Here is an 18,269-nt window from a genome sequence, read left to right on the forward strand (position 1 = left end):
CATGGGAAGGACCATACATGATAGTCAAGCCGGTCGGTTCGGGAGCATACAAGCTGAAGAATATAGCTACCGAGCGTGAACTAGATCGGTTGTGGAATGCGAGGCACTTGAAGAAGTACTATCCCTAGGGATTTAGCATTTTCATTTTCAATGTAGTCTTCTGATTATTCAATACAATTTCCAATTTCGAACAACAAGCTTTTGATTGGGGGCTAAATGTCAGTACCTGAAGGATGTTGATGCTAATTCAAAAGGCTTTGGTTTAATACCTGAGTGAGACCTTTGAACGCTTAAAAGAATTCTCCGAAATCTTTAAGTAAAGGCTTCAGTTTGAAACCCGAGTGAGACCTTCAAACGCTTAAAAGATTTCTCCGGAATCTTTAAGTAAAGGCTTCGGTTTAAAACCCGAGTGAGACCTTCGAACGCCTATATAAATTCTACGAAATTTACAAAGGTAAAAGGCTTCGGTTTAAAACCCGAGTGAGACCTTTGAAAGCTTAAAGAATTTTGAAGAAAATTCTTAAGTATGCTAATCACAGGGCATTGCCCAAATAAGACCTCTAAAAGCTTAGAAGAATTCTTAGGAATCTCTAAGTAAAGGCATCGGCTTAAAACCCAAGTGGGACCTTTGAAAGCTTAGAATAATTCTCAGGAATCTATAAGTAAAGGCATCGGCTTAAAACCTGAGTGGACCTTCGAAAGCTTAGAAGAATTCTCAAGAATCTCTAAGTAAAGGCATCGGCTTAAAACCCGAGTGGGACCTTCGAAAGCTTAGAAGAATTCTCTGGAATCTCTAAGTAAAGGCATCGGCTTAAAACCTGAGTGGGACCTTCGAAAGCTTAGAGGAATTCTTAGGAATCCCTAAGTAGAGGCTTTGGTTACGACCGAATAAAATTTTCTACAACGGTTCCGACCGACTCAAAGGAAAAGTTCTAAGGAATTTTACAGAAGACTTCGGTGAGAAACCCGAACAAGATCTCCAGTGATTGACAAAGTATAAGGATAAAGTTAGTTCTTTATTTCCTTAATGACTAGAAGGGGCCAATGTTTACAACATCAAAAAGCTTTCCTTAGAAAGGATACATATGAGACAACAGTTGTCAAGGTCAGTTTCTTCATTCGGTCAAAAAACTGTAAATTCTAAGTATCATCATCGACAATTGCGAAGAGTTCCATAAGCTTCCATTTGTCGAAGGAGAGTCAGGAAGAAAAATTGAAGCAGCTTCCTCTTGTCAAAACAGAGTCAAGAAGAAAAATTGAACTTCCTCGTCAAAGGAGAGTCGGGAAGAAAATCCAAAGCAAGATCCCTCGTCCTCAGTGATTGCGAAGAGTTCCGTAAGCTCCAACCTACAAAAGGTTGGGAAAGAAACTCTGCAATTCCATACCCTTCATCTAGCTTTTCCAGGGAAGATTGCGAAGAGTTCTGTAAGCGTCCCCCAAGTAAAAGCAAGAAAAATGAAGAGCAGGAGGAACGACGAACTCTAGACTTCGTCCTCTTTTCCCTTTCCAACCGATACCAAAGCTTGATCCATAGCCTGGTTGACGTTTGGGACAAACTCTTAGTAGACTACATCTAGGAAAGGGGTCAGAGGAGGAGAATCGTCAAGATATAGCAATATATTCAGATCCGGAGTAGGTAGATCCTCCAAGTCTTCGGTCCAGTCAGGAGGTGGGAGCTGCAATTCTCCAAACACTCCGGGATGGCAGTGTAGCTAGTAAGGTGATGTATCAAAGCTTGGATCCCTCTTCAAGATCGACTTCCAGACTTCATTCTACCCTTCTTAGTAAGCTTGCAAATGATAGATGTCCAACAGATCATCAAAAGGCTTACTATGCAAGTATTTGAAGATGCAAGCCCTCCGAACTTCGATAGGAATATTTTTGGGTTTAGAAGGAGCTGCCTGCCCTTGGAGTTCGGTGACTTTTGCTCCAAATTCCTTCAGCTCTCTCGAAAGCTTTTCAACCTCTCGCTCCAGGCTACGAATGCTCTCATTAGAAACGTCCAGAGAAGAGGAAAGTTGCCCAATCTTGGTGTTCTTCACTCTGGCTACTTCCCAAAGCCTGTCCTGAAGGCATTCAATCTTGATGTCCTTGGCTTTGGTCTCTTCCCGAAGCTTGGAAAGATCGGACTACAGTCGACCGATTCGGAAAGTCGACTCCACTTGTTTGTGGAAGTTATCAGCAGTACTCCTGCAACATTATGAGAGTCATTCAGAGAATAAAGATATTCCAGAAAGAAAGTAGACGAAAAGACAACTCACATTACTAATGAGTTCACGAAGGCTTCATCGGGAACAGCGTTGAAGGCTCTGCTCTCTGCAGGCATTTTAGTGAAGGTGCACCACTCCAATGCCTTGTCAAAGTTGCCCGTCACAAAGTCAGACCTCTTCAATGACCAAGCAGGCCTGTACACTTCATCATCGGAATGAGGACATTTTTTCTTAGAAGCAACGCCCTTGTCTTCCTAAAAAGCTACCTGATCCTCCATCATCGGGGTAGGGGCCTCCATGACCAAGGGAGACTTGGAGGAAGATGCCAACGAGGCAATTGCTGTAGCTTCTGGGATCTGAACGATAGGCGAGGGAGTCACGCTTTCCTCTTCAGGCCGAATGGTCTTCTTCTCTGAGGAAGATGCCAACGAGGCGACAGCTGATGCTTTCGAAATCTGAACACTAGAAGAGGGAACAACGTCTGCCTCTTCAGACCGAACAACCTTTTTCTCTGCTGAAATAGCCTTCTTGGCAGCCTTCGCCCGAACGGTATTCGGGTTAAACCTGGGAGGCACTGAAAAGAAAGAACATTTTCAAAATGCAAGATCAAAAACCCTAAGAGTCTACAAGGCACTCAAGAAGGAAACCCAGAACGAAGTATTGGTCTTCTCTTAAGGATGCTCAGAAAAAAATTTTGATGACAGAAGAAGGGATTCCAATGCCAAAACACTAACTTTGGAGCTAGTTACCCCAAGCATTCTACTTCAGAGTTTCTCAGGAAGAAGGAACCAGAAGATCAAAAAGAAAAGAACGAGAAGAAGGAGAAACTTACTTGTTCAGAGCTTTTCTGCAAATCTTCAAGCAACAAGTCTTCAAACAAGAAGTACAAAAGTAAAGAGAATGGCGAAGAATGAATGTTCAGGCTTCAGGCGCTGCAACGTTTGCAAAGGATGGAAATGAGGATTCGAAGTTTGCTGAAGGGCTTTAAATAACCCTAGGAGGTGTTGTGAAGAGGTACGACTCAAACAAATCAAGGGCCAAGGAAAAGTGACAGTTGAGTAATTGATCATCAGACCCAAGATCAATGGCTACAAATTAATGACCTTTGAGTTTGACATAAATGGGTCAAGGCCGTTGCAAGCTTCCACGTGGAAAGTTAAACATCGGTTACGAAGGAGTGCAGCTCGAGAAACGAACCGTCGCCCAATTGCAATAAATGTGATGGAACGTTAAAATTTCTTGGGAAGGTTAACCCAGAAATAATTACGAGAAAAAACGTTTGGTTTTCTCCGGAAGGATTGTGCCGAACACAGCATTCGCAAAAGTCAGAAGACGATAATTGGTCACGAGAGTAGGGAAACTTTAAGTTTCTTGAAACAGGGCTTTGGGGAACTGAATGAGACCCTCGAACGAAGCATCTGTTTTTACTGAATGAGACTTCTGAAGGATGGAGCATCGGTTTTGCACCGACTGAGACTTCCCAACGACGAAGCGTCGGTTTGTACCGAGTGAGGCTTCTGAAGGACGAAGCCTAGGCATGCCCCGAATGCTGTTTTCGTCAAGATTCGACAAGGCTCCGAAGGAAGCTTAGGCTATGTCCGATGGAGTCAAGCCATCATATTCTGGATATTCCCGAAAAGGAAATCCCACAAGTCAACTATCGCTATAAGTACAAAATTCTTAAGGCAAGGAACCAAGGTCTATTCATAAATTCATGAAATGGCCATAGGGGGCCAACCCTTACAAAAAAAAAAAAGGAAAAAGAAAAAACTTTCACTCTAGTGCTGGTTGATGAACTGGAGTGGTTGAAGGATCAGTAGCTAGCGCCTACTCCCGAAGGTTCTGATTCTCACTGACTGCCTCAATATCTGAACGGGCTGAGAGTCACTAAGATATAAATTGAGATCCGGATCGGCTGGATAAGGATCATCATCTTCCTGGGCCCATTGGGGAGGAGGCATCTCAAGCTTCTCAAAAACTTCAGAATGACAAACCTCCTTGAAGGAAATAGTGTCAAACGAAGGATCAGTCGAGAGAATGGCCTTCCACACATCATTCTGACCCTCCCAGAAGCCCTGAGTGTTGAAGGGAAGCATCAATTTGCTGAAGGGAACACTGTTCAAGTATTTGCGAACACAGGCTTTCTGAAGATCCTGTGATAGATGTTCGGGCTTGGAGGGGATAACCATCTTCTGAAGATCTTCTTTTTCCTTTGCCAGGACATCGACCCTCCTGCCACGTTTGATAGAGATCCCTTCTTGCTTCTTCAGCTCACGGGTTAAGGCTCCAATACGGCAACTTGCCAAGTCAAGATCCTTCTTGAGGCGACCAGCTTTGGCGTTTTCCTCTTCGAGCACAGCCATTTCCTTCTTCAATTGGGAAATCTCAAAGTCTGCCAACCTCATTTGTTCATAATAATATTGAAGTTGGGAGCCACTGCGACCCACTCGGTTCAGGGCCTCAATCTGCTGATGAAAATTCTCCACGGCAGTCCTGAGAAAGTGGAAAATTGTCAAAGAACTTTGAAGAATGCCATGATCGAGAGATAGTTGAAACAGAAAAATCAATTACCTGGTAGAAATACAGACAAGTGCATCATCACTAAGAGATTCGAAGGCTTGACGATCGGTGGCATCAGGCAAAGTGAACTCCATTCGGAGGCTTTCTCAGGATCCTGCGTGACCTGATCAGATGCATTCAAAGTCCATTGGGGAACGAAGATCTCCTCCGATCCTTGGACCTTCCATTGCTTCTTCGGGACAGAGGCGTCAGTTGAGTCATGCTTCCTCTTAGTTCGGACAAGAGGAGGGACGACTTCTTCCTCCTTGATTGGCTTTTTCCCTTTTCCCGAGCCTTCACCTGCGGGTCTCAATATTCTTATGCTCCTGGTGGAAGGCTTCGGGGCGGTAGAGGCATTTTTCTCAGCAGCATCTCTCTCGGCCAGTGTTACCGTTTGAGGCGACCTTTTCTCTGCAACCTCTACTCCCTTGATGTGGCATTGGCCCGGATGGCTTTTGGATTAACTCTTGGAGGCACTACAAAAAAGCTAGAGTTAGATAACTCGATAAAGTAACATAATGATCAGAAGAAGCACAAAGATTAGAAAGCTTAGACTTAGCCAGCCCCTAGTATTGAAGGACAACTGTATATTCCATCTCCAAACCGTGAATCTCTTTGTTCCACGGAATTGACTTGATCTTTTTGGGGGCAGTTTGTTTGGCGTTGTTCAACAGAAGAACACGGTTAGCCTCAGTATAAGATACAAGCTGGTTCCAGCCGATCGGGAAGTTTAAATCTTTTTGGGGCACTCGGCAGAAAAAGTAACGGTTGCACCACCCTTTGTGATTAGAAGGGTAGGTACCCCTAGCTAGGATAATGCCCGACCATCCAAGCTCGGTCTTGTTACGCTTGGATAGAAAAACCCAGCCGGAGGGTTGGATTAAGACAGAGTATAAAAATGTACAAAAAGAGCAAGAGAGGGTTTAATGCTAAGTTCATAGCACAAACCAAGAAAGTCGACAATATGACGCCAGTTGTTGGGGAGGAGCATTCCGGGACAAATCTCCCAGTGGTTCAGAATGGCAGAAAACAAAGGATTAAAAAATGGAAATCGGACTCCACTTTCCAGGGTGTCTAGATACAACAAAAATTCATTAGAAAGATTCGAATTGGCCCTCTCGTCAAGATTGGGAATTTGAAGAAAATAGTCAGGAGGAAAATCAAAGTGTTTGGTTGCCGAGTCAGTTCGGCGTCGGTATATTCAGAAACAAAGGAACTTGTGTCTTCTTTGGATCTGTTGGATTGCCGAGGGACCTTGGCAGTTGCTTTCGAGGTCTTAGATGGTCTGGAATAAAGAGGCAGGGTTGGAATCTCAATCTCTTTCTTTTGGCTCACTTCTTCAAACTCATGCCAAACGTTGGTTAATTTCTACTCCTCATTACCCGATTGTTCGACGGAGACGGAGACAGTGGCCTTGTCACCAGAATCGCCCTCATCAGCATAACGTTCAGGGGAGCCCTCGTCAGAGGTTTTACCACTTCCCATTGCAAGGAAAGTCTGGTTGTGGTTTTAAAATCAGAAAGAAAATGAATGCAAAAGTGAAAGGAGTAAAGAAGGCAATAAAGTTACTGAACTTACTTGGTCACCAGAGTAAAGAGCTTGGAAGTAGGAAGGCAGTTAGGGCATAGAGAAGACGACGACGAGTTTCGAGTTGCAGACGAGAATGAAATTTGAAAAAGCAATGAGTGGTTTTTAAATAAGCCGTCAGTGAGCATGAGTACAATCAGGATCAGTTCAGATCAACGATCGTGATCAGGAGACGTTTCGAAAAGGCGTGAATGAATCGAATCGAAGTTGACATTTTGAGGAACCGTCGTTTTGAGTTAAAAACAATGATGATTTTCGGCTGTGACAGACACGTGGCGACTCCCGCGTGAAAGCTGAAGACGTTTGAGTAACTCGAGGAGAACGATGACGCAGCAGCATTAAATGCGACTTGACATTCAAGAGAACAAGCAATCGTTTGGATTCCTTGTTCGGTATTCATGTTCGGTTTGAATCAAACCAAGCCCTCGGCATTCCCGAACGCTTGGCCTGGGGGGCTCATGATATGGGAAAAATATCATTGAATCGGGTCCGTCCTTGGTTCAACCCTTGACTCCGGTCGGGGACGAACCGACCAATTTAGGTTCAGGCGAGCCAGGTTTGAAGATAGCGTGCTAAGGAAGAAATCTTACATGATCAACAGGCAAGCACGACTCCGAGATTCTCAGGAATGGGTAACTCGTAAAAGAGATGGTTATCAGCACTTACGAGAGCGGACGATCGTGCCAACTCGGATAACTGCCACGCCCGTAGCATCAAGATCGTGTGATCAAGGGAAGTTATCCATCACCCCACTAATGAGTCTAACCATCAAGATTTGACAATCGCCAGAAGAAGGCGCGAACGAGTTCAACGAACAAGATTAGAAGGTAAACTTTATATAAGTCATAACCTATGTACGAAGAAGGTAACTGAATCGTATTCCCAGTATTCATATTCATACTGTAGCTCTGCAATTAGTAAGAGCCTTTGTGATCAGTTCATTAACTGACTTAGCCATCGGAGGTGGACTCCCGACCCCCACGGTTGGGCCACATCTGACGATTGTTTAGTAGGTCATTCTCCAGTGATCTAAGGGCTGAGCAGATTTTGGAAGCATCAAAATCATATAAGGAAGATTTCTAAATCATTTACCTTAGTGATGTTAACTGCAATGGATCTAGACACTGGATATGCCTCTTTGCGTTCACTTCCCTTCTATTTGACTTGTGTTCTTCTCAACCCTAATTCCTTGTTTGGAAAAAGGAAACCAATATTAGAATCTTACTTAAAGTCAATTAAATAGAGGGGTAGTCAACTTGGACTACGTAAGCGTCTTGTTGTCACCTATGGCGCAAATTATAGTGGGACCCACCTACGACGAATTAACAATATAAAACAAAGAACTCCAAAAAGGATTATTTCAATTGGAACCTGTTTGTAAATCTTTTATCAATGGCTGATAATAGGAAACATTTGATTTTGAGATACTGTAGAAAGAAAGAAAGAGCCATAGAGGTAGAGCAGAAGGGCTTGTTCTAATTGATGATCTAATTTAGAGAAATTTGAATCAGGAGCCTTGGCTTCGCCTAGTTAATTTTCAAAATGATGAAAAGACTGACAAGAAGTTCTCTAAGCCTGGTAGCAGGATGTTTCAATTTTGATCAAGGCTCAGAATTTGAATTCCTCTTCCACCTTCCTTCCTCTCCCCAACTAGATCCCCAAAATCTCCCGTTAGAGTTGGGTATCAATACCTGGAATTTTCAGTTTGGTTCTTTCTCCCTTGGTTTATCTCCATTTTCTATGAACAAATCTCCATTTGGATCTACAGATTCAAATCCAAACTTCATGTTACGATGATTTTATTAACTAAATCCAACTTTTTTATTCTCAGATCCGTTCGTATCGAATCTTTAACTTTTCCATCAATGTATGGAATTGGATATTAACATCTTTACACAGATCAAAAAGCAAGTAGGATCTTACAGTAATGAAATCCACATGTTACAGGCCAATTCCTGTGTGTCCTTACTCATGGTCTATCAGCCATGGAGATTTTTCATATGAAAAATTAAAAAGATTAAAAAAAAAATCATCAATTTTAAAGCTCGATAATGTGATTATATACCCAATAAAGCATACGAACCAAACTCCATTGTCCAAAAGCCATCTAACTGCTAATGCTTTCTGGGTACAGGCGTACAGCTAGATATCAAAGCATAAAACTACTAGTGATCATCCGTCTTAAAATCTGAAAGTAGAATATTAGTAGATGGGATCCTTCTTAAACATCCTCCTGTTGATAGTATTCCACAGTTCCTACACTTGGAACAAACAAAGAATCCATGAAATCTCTACCCACGAAACCATTATGTATAAAATCATTGAGGACCTCCTCTGGAGTCAGAAACGTCACTGCAACTGGGTCAGCTGCTTTGGAAGAACCTGATGTAGTCCTTGCTTGAACATTCTGCAACACCTTCTTCTCATATTTCAGATGTGCATCTGCCTTCACTTTGTGAATCCTACCTTGGATAGTACTCTTAGTATTCTCATCAACTTGAACAGATCGAGACCAATATTTATATGTTTCATGTCCTAAAGATACCCAATACGCCCCTAAACACAAACACCAGAATAAGATATAAGACCAACACAAATTCAGAATTTCTAGTTCTGCAGCCAAATCTAATAAGCATTTCCTCTCTCTAGCTAGTTTTCCGAAGGATGAAACAAGGAACTTGTTACCTGGGATATATTTGAAACCCTCTTTGGCGAGGGGACTATCAAGGAACTTGTAGGCGTAGCCACCGATCTTCTGCCTGGTTTCAGGGTTGGAAATGTACTCATTTACCTTGTGCGATGCATTCACTCTGACGACATTATCGACCTTAAGAACAGTATCACGACCCAGAGAATATGAATTCCGCCAAGCATTGCCAACAGGTTGCATTACATTTGGGCAGTTTCTTTTCACCTTATCGGTGACCGAGTTGAAGACATCCGTGAAACCCATTACTCTTGGTTTCTGATCAGAGCGTAGTAGGTAAAGTGAGGCGGTTCTTTTGGAAAAGGAACCCTGCAGTCTCCACTTTCTTTCGTTTGGAAAAGGTCGATTTATTGAAGAAAAATAACTGATAACAAGACAAGATTGATGTGACTGAAGGTCAATCCGGCCCTTGGATCAAAAGAGAGCTGATCTGAACCTTGTCTTTTCTTAAGAGATTAAATGTGGTTTGGCAAGCAAACCGAGCGGTCTATTCGAACAAACCGCTGGACCGTCTACAAACTGCTCGGCTCATACGTTTTCAAAATCCCGATTCAAAATATACGTTTTCAAAATGGTTTTCAAAGTATACGGTTTTCAAATCGTTTGAAAAACACAAAATGGGAGCTCGTACGAGCATACTCGATCATTTCGTCTTCCACCCTGATTTCAGAGGAAGCTCTGAAGAAAAAATAATTTTTAAGAAAAAGATGAAGAAGCTTGAAGAAAAAGAAGTTGAGGTGAACATGAACCTTTGTCCAAAATAGGAGAGGCAAAAGCAAGCAGACCAAAATATCTTTCTTTTGAGCAGAGGATATGGTTTTCTGAAACAAAGCACTCCTCTCGTGAACAGAGAACAATGGCTGTTAGTATCTCCACGATTATGGATTTTCATTTCACCATGACATATTCATCCGATTCAAAGAGACCTTTTTTCTCTCCTCACCTTCCAGACAACTTACCCACTAAAAGATTCACCATTTTTTCCGTCTGCTCCACTATCCCCAAGTCTACTCCTAAAACTGACTCAGAGCAAAACCTCCTTCCTTATCTAACCAACTCAAGTACCTCTCCTCCAATCTACTCTTTGTATCAAAGAAAAATAGACAACCCCAACTCCATTCCAAGCCCAATTCCACTTGGGTTAATCCCTCAAGGCCTAAATGCTCTTTCCTCTCCCTTCAACACCATAAATGTTCTTCTAGCTCTTACAACCCTCAACTCAGAGATCTTTTGCAGTTTTCTCGCAAAATTAATGACTGTGAACCTTTGTCCACTCTCCTTCCATCATCCTCATCTATTTCTACTTTCTGTTAGGGCTTTGGTGATCTTTCTCGGAGATTAGAATCCTATTTGAAGCTCGTTGGATCCATATTTGCCCTTCGGAGAGCTCTTGTTTACTGTATTTACCTTCGTAACAGCTGGTGATGGCGCTTCGCAGTATGACTTGTAGAAGGTTTTCTCTGTTATTCTCTTTGAATTCACCCAGAAGTACCAAACTTCATCTCTTTTTATCTCTCTAAACGCTTTTTTTTTTATTCGAATGTTATGTGGTGCTTCTGTTAATGAAGTTTTTTGTTCATAGCTTCATGGGAACGCATCCGCAGCATTGTTCTCGACTGACATTGTTGGTGATATGCCCATTCTTGTGAGTTTTTTTCTCTGCAAATACCTTTCTGTTTCATTGGATCGATATTTTCCGTTCGGAGAGCTCTCTTTTAGTATATTTTTATACTTAGTTTCATCCAAAGAATCCGTCAACTAGGTGTTGTTTTCCCCTTTCTCCAATTTTTTTTGACTAAATCGATGGCTGCTGTGACATCCAGCCCAAATCTAGCCCGAAAACGCGATCTGTTTTGGGTGAAGTAGGGTTTGTTTAATGTTGACTTTGAAGTTGGATCGTGATTTCAGTTTTACTATCTTTGAAAATCTTAGGAAGCCATGTCAGACCTTTCCCTTAGGGTTGATCCAATGTCCCAAAATGAAGGAAGAAGTCTTTGTGGGCCATCTCAGTAGAAGATATGCTGTTTGACCCAAAACCCATGGATATTGATGATGGTGTTTCCTTATGGAAACCTTATTTGATTTGGAGTTGGACTACTCATTTGTGAAGAAGAACTTGGTTGATGGGCCTAAAGCTTAGTTGGACCTAGTTTGAAGACTTCCCTCCATACTAGGTAAGTAGTATGATGTGTTGAAAGAAGCCCATCCAAAAATATTGAAGTTAAGCCCATTAAATCCCTATTTTTGAATAAGCTGTCCAGGCAGGGGCATTTTGGTAAATTTCTATTTTGAAGGTTTTTTAAAAGCTTTATTTCTTTTAATTTCATGGTAAACTATCCCACTATGTTTCTAAGCCTTGGAGAACATGGGAAGAGCCCTAGAACCTCTCCTCCAAAGCCAAGAAAATCCTCAAGCATCTGTTCAGGTTTCTTCATCAGTTTCTCTTCTAAAAGGTTAGTATTCAATTCTTTTCTTCTTTAATTCATTCTTTCTTCTCTACTTCTGATCTTCTGATCATGAGAGGGGTATTACACTACTGTAATGACCTCTTCTCTAATTCTTTTAGCCCTAGAGTAAATCCCCCAATTCACTATATGTTCTTGAAGTCATATGGCGATGATTCTTGAATTTGACTCCACCAAAGATTTTGATAACACTCTTCCTGATTTTTCTACCTATCTTTATGATTGTGGGGAAGGTCTCATACTATTACCATGACCTTTCCTTGTGTCCTCATAATTGAGGAGTTTATCCCTAATATTCCTTGGACCATTGGAAGCCAAAAGGGAGAGATTTTGAGGGGAAATTCTTGGGTAACCCTCATGAGAGGGTAACCAATTGGGAACCCTTTTATTTCTGTTAATTCATTGGACCCTCCCCAAAACCTTTCTTGATTATATTCTTTGCCCTAAGGGTGAATCTTTATTCTCCCTAGTCTTTCCGTGGGATATACGGATTCTTGTTAGTAAATCCCTAATTGTATGATTTGATTTTCTTTCCTTTGACTTTAATTGATAACTTTATTTTCTCTCATTGTTAGACCCTTCCCAATGCCATTCTTTATTTTGAAATACTAATGAGATGTTCCTTTATCTATCTTGGGTTGTTTTTGTAAGAGTTAATTATGGGTAACTCTCATGAGGTAACCATATATGAAACCCTAATGTTCGTTTATCTGTTGGAAACTCCCCAACACCTTTTCAGATTGTGCATTCTTTGTTTCTCTTTCCCTAGGGTGAATCTTGATTCTCCCTAGCCTTTCCATGAGAGCCATAGGTTATGTCTGATGAAACCCTAACCCCTTTGTTATAGACCTACAAAGATTGATTTTCGGACTAAGATCTCCCCCATGTCTTCATTAGGGTTAGATTGTACTTGGTCATCAACCCCATGAGCAAAGCACCCTTGTATAGCAATATACATGGGGGCGGTTGCTAGTGGCGGTCGATCAAACCAAGCGACCGTCTGGAGCGACCGCCCGGTTTTGTTTTCGGGGTTTCGCCCTATTTTGCCCCTTGACTTCTATAAAAGGTAACCCTCACCCAACTTACGAATATCTTATTCGTGGTTACTATTTTTGGAGGTCAGACGGCTGCGGAGAAGTGCCGAAAGTGCATCTGAAGTGCTGGCAGTGATCTGGAGATTAATCCTTTTCTTTTTCTGGTGTTCTGAAGTGAGGTAATGAATTCACCCTTCATTCTTTATCTTCTTTGTCTTTTAATTTAGTGTTAATCCATCCCCTCATCATGGTGGTTACCCTTTTTGATCATTGTGACTCTCTTTCCAATCTTCTTGATGTGATTCATCCGAAAACGAAACCCTGCTTTCGTGAAAAGGATAGATCCAGTCAAGGGGAGAGTTTTGGGTGATCTATTTATGGTGTTTGTTAGGTTTCTTGTCACCCAGTGGTTATGGGAGTGTTAGATTCGAGATTTAGGCTATGATCACTCGAAATCCGGTTTGAAAATGGATGATCAGAAGCCTGAGTTTCGGATTGAAACTCTCTGTTTTTGGGGCGGTCATTAGTGGCGGTCGCTCAACCTAAGCGACCGGCATGAGCGACCGGCTGGTACACAGTGACCATTTGACTTCTAGATTTGATCCTTTTTGATGCATTCAACTTATACCTTATTGTAACCCTGTATATAGGTGTTCTCTGTTTCAAGTAAAAGTCTTATAATAGTTTCTGGAATTCAAGTTAGAAGGATTTTACATAATTACATGTAAGGACATGCATTCTAATTTATATGCAATTACATATACATGATGATTCAGTTGTTGTATTTACTATTCTTTGATCATGTAACTTGCTATAATTGTATAAAGCATGTGAATCTTATTGTATACTTTCTGTTAGTGGTGTTCTTTGATGTACTTCATCTTTTATGATATTGCACAATTGTTCATGGTATGATAAAGAGTGATGTAGTGTAGTTGTGATGGAAGGGGTATTCCATTGGGATATCTTGGCTAAAGATATCAGCGGGCTGTGGTATGGGACACATGCTCACTGATGCCTCTAGCACTATCATGATTACTGGATGACATACTTAGGAGAGTCTAGAATTGCATGGCTAGGTACCCCACATGCTATTACCCTTTCGGCAGGGGAATTGAAGCCGGGTGACCCGTGACAATGGTGATGTGACTATGTTTCATCCTACAACGGTAACCAGTTCGTGCGGAGACTCAGTGGTCCACTGTTGGTCATGCAATGGTAGGGTTGCATATGTTAGGGTTGGGCTCATGGACATCCAAGGAATGGACCGGGTGTCTTGAGGAGTCATGAGAGCATCCGCCCCAACAATATGTGGATGACCATAGGGTTAAGGAGTGGAGTCCAACAGCGGTAGCCAGTCCGTGAGGGTTCTCACTCCTAGGTTGCGAAGGATATTGAACCGAGTTGGTTGGTGCCATAGGGGAAGTATCTGGACTCCATATAGTATGTTACCATTATGACTTGCATTGGATTAGAAACCCCGACATGCGCCAGTACTCATTACCAATGGTCGTGGTGAGAGAGTGTTGACTTAACCCCCAGCCATGGTTTGAGAGCCAAGTGTGGACTTACCCCTTTGCCCAGGATCCCTACAGAGGTAACCAGTCCTTGCCGGATCAGAGAGACTAGACCTACCCAGAGGAGGGCTGGTGTATATCTTAAAGCATGTCAGCTGTTAGAGACTTGCATAGTTAGATCTTAGTAGCATTCATATTTCTGCATACCATTCATATCATTTCATATATGCATTCGTGTATTGTATTGATATATATATATGAGAATGGTATGTTCCTCACTGAGTTCGTTAGAGCTCATTCCTTTCATTGTATGTATTATATAAACTGTACAGATGGTTGCACAACGTCGGAAGTTGGAGATGATTCGTATGAAAGAGCCTTCTCGTATGAAGCTGATGTGGCACAGATAGTGATACATGAACTTGCAGAGCATGAAGCCTCCTGATGATGCTTGTGTGCACTTTTAGCACCCATTGATGGCCGACGGAGGCAAATTGCCAGGATTTTGATGATCGTATGGAGAAAGATTGGAGGACGTCTTTACTTGCTAATTTGGAAAACTAGTTTTTAGATTTAGAAAAGAAAACCAGAAAGAAGATAATTTAGTTTATTTATTTTGCTTCCGCTGATCTCGATATTATGTTTGATTCTTGATTCTTTCCTTTGATCCTTTCTTGGATATTTATTGGAATATTTGGACTCTTGTAACCTTTTTATTAATTATTGTACTTTTCTTGCTCTTGATTACATGTATTTGTATTTATTATTATTGATAGACTAAAACCATGGATCCTGTGACGGATTGCACCCATGGGTTGTCGGGCGGGTAACCGAGGCCGGCGGGCCAGGTGTGACAGCTGCAGTAGGCACATTCTTCTAGGTATTTACTATTTGCTCTGGGCTTCTTTTTCATGTGTATCGATGACGTATTTGATTGTTCAAAGATGATCTTTTCAATAGGGTTTTTTTCTTCTCTTGATTTTCTTTTTTTAACTTGGGGCTGAAAGTTAAGGGATTCCTTGAATAAAAATATGTTTTGTGTAAAAACCGCATTTTTTTTAAAGTTACATTGATGATTCTTTTCAGAATTTCCATTGTGTAACAAATAGAAGATGTCTTCAAAAAATTGAATCTGAGGCCTCTGAGACAACAAGCCTTGCTTACTGGTTTTGTTCTGCTTTGTTGGTTGTGCAATAAGAGGTCAGTAATCACCACCTTTGTTTGTTTATTAACATGCTATACATCATTTGCTTGTTTCCTTCTTTTTAGTTGATCCTATAACCTCCTAAAGCATGCTAACCTACTGCCAAACAAAACATAATCAACCTCAAATCAGCATGTATTTTCTCACTAGTCCATATACTTGTTCAACATTTTAGGAACCAAAGAACTAAAGAAGCAAGTCTAAACAATGTTAATCAATCATGTTCCTAAGGTACATATCAGGAAAGTTGAAATGTCCTGTAACTGCTGTTTGAACACATAAGAAAGTCATCTTAAAGTACATGAATGTATTCAACAAGCAGTGGTCCAGTGATAGTCAAAAATATATTAGCCAACCATCAATGCAGGAACCAAAGAACTGAAGAAATAATTTCCCACCAATATAGCAGAATTGGATATCCAATGTGGTTCATTTTAAATGTATAATCTCCCTAAATTTCCTAATACAAGCAAAATTAGGTACCTTAAAAGGTGCTAGATAATAAGCATTAACAATTTTCTAAATCCAGGCACTTCATTTACAACATTAAGGAAAGAGTGAATGATTACCTTCTATTCAGCAGCCTTCGATTCTTCTTATCTCTGGTAGTTCTCATAGGCCTCCACATCATCCACAAACAAGCTAGAGTTTGAGAGGAACAACTCACGGCCACTGAAACAGATGGAAATTTCAAATTATTTGATAGCTTCTTATTAGATGAAATGTATTCAACATTTTCAGATAAATAAAGAAAACAATACCTCATGCGGTCATTCTTAGCTCTCTCAGCCCTCTGTGCAGCAAGAGTTCAGGAGTCAACGGGGTTGAAGTTACTACTTTTGAACGCTACCACCAAAATATCACACTAGTTGGAACTAGTTTACTAAAATCCAAATTTTAGGATAGAACAGTAGAACTAGTTGCAGAAAGAAAATTCCATCTACCTGATTCTCTATCTCTTCCTCAATCGATATCTTCTCAGCCTCTTCCTCTAACAAAGCTTTCATTTGAGATTTTAATACATATCTAGGAGGAAGAGCATGTCTGTAATTACACTCTTTACCACCATTAGGACAAACCTGGAACCAACCATATTGTTTCTTCTCCAGTGCTTCCAGAAAGTGTTTACAAACTTGCATATAACCATGACTTTGAGAATCGAATTCATGCTTTCTAATTGCAACCAACTACTATCACCATTGAAAGAACTCCTAATCATGGGAAAAAAAAAAAAATCAAAAGTCTGAAATGTTGAACAAGTATATGGACTAGTGAGAAAATACACGCCGATTTGAGGTTGATTATGTTTTGTTTGGCAGTAGGTTAGCATGCTTTAAGAGGTTATAGGATCAACTAAAAAGAAGGAAACAAGCAAATGATGTATAGCATGTTAATAAACAAACAAAGGTGGTGATTACTGACCTCTTATTGCACAACAAACAAAGCAGAACAAAACTAGTAAGCAAGGCTCGTTGTCTCAGAGGCCTCAGATTCGATTTTTGAAGACATCTTCTACTTGTTGCACAATGGAAATTCTTCAAAGAATCATCAATGTAACTTTAAAAAAAAAATGCAGTTTTTACACAAAACAGATTTTTATTCAAGGAATCCCTTGACTTTCAGCCCCAAGTTAAAAAAGAAAAATCAAGAGAAAAAGACCCTGTTGAAAAGATCATCTTCTAACAATCAAATGCTTCATCGATACACATGAAAAAGAAGCCCAGAGCAAATAGTAAATACCTACAAGAATGTGCCTACCGTAGCCAGCATTTTAGTCAGAAAAAATTGATTCGCTAGGGCAAAACGAGAAAGGGGAAAACAACACCTAGTTGACTGATTCTTCTTTGGATGAAACTAAGTATACAAATATACTAAAAAGAGAGCTCTCTGAACGGAAAGGTAGTTGTAGAGAAAAAAAAAACTCACAAGAATGGGCGTATCACCAACAATGTCTGTCGAGAACAATGTTGTAGATGTGTTCCCATGAAGCTATGAACAAAAGACTTCATTAACAGAAGCACCACATAACATTCGGAAAAGAAAAAAAGAAAAAGAAAAAGAAAAAAAGCGTTTAGAGAGATAAGAAGAGATGAAGTTTGGTACTTTTGGGTGAATTCAAAGAGAATAACAGAGAAAACCTTCTACAAGTCATACTGCGAAGCGCCATCGCTGGCTGCTACGAAGGTAAATACTGTCACATCCACCCAGCCGGTACCCCATTTGGAATATCCGAGATGTGCACCACAGTCCAAGGATCAATGATCTGAGGTCCATGCCTCCCACATACACGGTAACACAATCATGAACAGTAATAATCAATGGTAAAAACAGCTAATACAGTATCATGAACAAGATAAGATTAACTAAGTCAGAGTGCGGAATATAGATAATAATAAAGTGTGATCAAAATCATAAAGGGTGAGAAGGTGTGGTAGCCACCCTCTCAGAGCAGCGAAAAAGAAGTAAATCAAGTAAGTTACATATCCAAGTGTCACCAGAATAATTCAAAGACAAGTTAATTACAAGATCCAAGGTTCCACAAATACACCAGGGGAATGGGGCACTATGCTAGGGTTTCTTCTATATTAATGGTAGTCTCCTCAACAGTACGGATGGAGTAAACCTAACGCTGCCGCTCCCGCACAACTGTGGGGCTAACCCTGGTGCGGATAGTAATCCTCTTCGGCTCCAATATATGGATCCTCATCGACGCCACTACCCGGAGGGTAGTATGTGGAATCATAGTCCGCCTCATAGGAGGTGCCATAGTAATCTTTGGTACCTGGAATGTAATCTAAAACATTTGCACAAAAAGGAATGAGTTCGAAGAACTCATCAAGGAATTTATTCCATAATTAGAAATCATACACATTCAGAACATATAATAATGCAATGCGATATGGAACATATGATGCAGATATGAGCCTGACTCTATGAATGCTGGTCTCTAGGGTAGACATGCTTTAAGTCATAGCACCGTACTTCT

General features: G+C 40.9%; 1 protein-coding gene across 1 annotated transcript; it reads right to left on the minus strand.

The window, feature by feature from the left end:
* Positions 1–8,290: 8,290 nt before the first annotated feature.
* On the minus strand, positions 8,291–9,369 carry LOC149028967 (uncharacterized). Its single transcript, XM_089149566.1, has 2 exons — positions 9,042–9,369; positions 8,291–8,912 (listed from the first exon to the last, which is right to left on the minus strand). Exons 1-2 carry the CDS (start codon positions 9,307–9,309, stop codon positions 8,578–8,580), a joined length of 603 nt encoding a protein of 200 aa, XP_089005692.1. The 5' UTR covers positions 9,310–9,369; the 3' UTR covers positions 8,291–8,577.
* Between the last annotated feature and the right edge of the window lie 8,900 nt (positions 9,370–18,269).

The sequence above is a fragment of the Hakea prostrata genome, chromosome 1 (genome assembly GCF_041222555.1).
Source record: "Hakea prostrata isolate BN-2017 chromosome 1, UWA_Hpros_2, whole genome shotgun sequence".
NCBI classification, from domain to species: Eukaryota; Viridiplantae; Streptophyta; class Magnoliopsida; order Proteales; family Proteaceae; genus Hakea; species Hakea prostrata.

Excerpts from the sequence above, each read along its gene's own strand:
- LOC149028967 (XM_089149566.1), bottom strand. The coding sequence starts at position 9,309 with ATGGGTTTCACGGATGTCTTCAACTCGGTCACCGATAAGGTGAAAAGA. Across the intron at positions 8,913-9,041 it reads GGGTTTCAAATATATCCCAG|GGGCGTATTGGGTATCTTTA; the intron begins GTAACAAGTTCC and ends GTTTGTGTTTAG.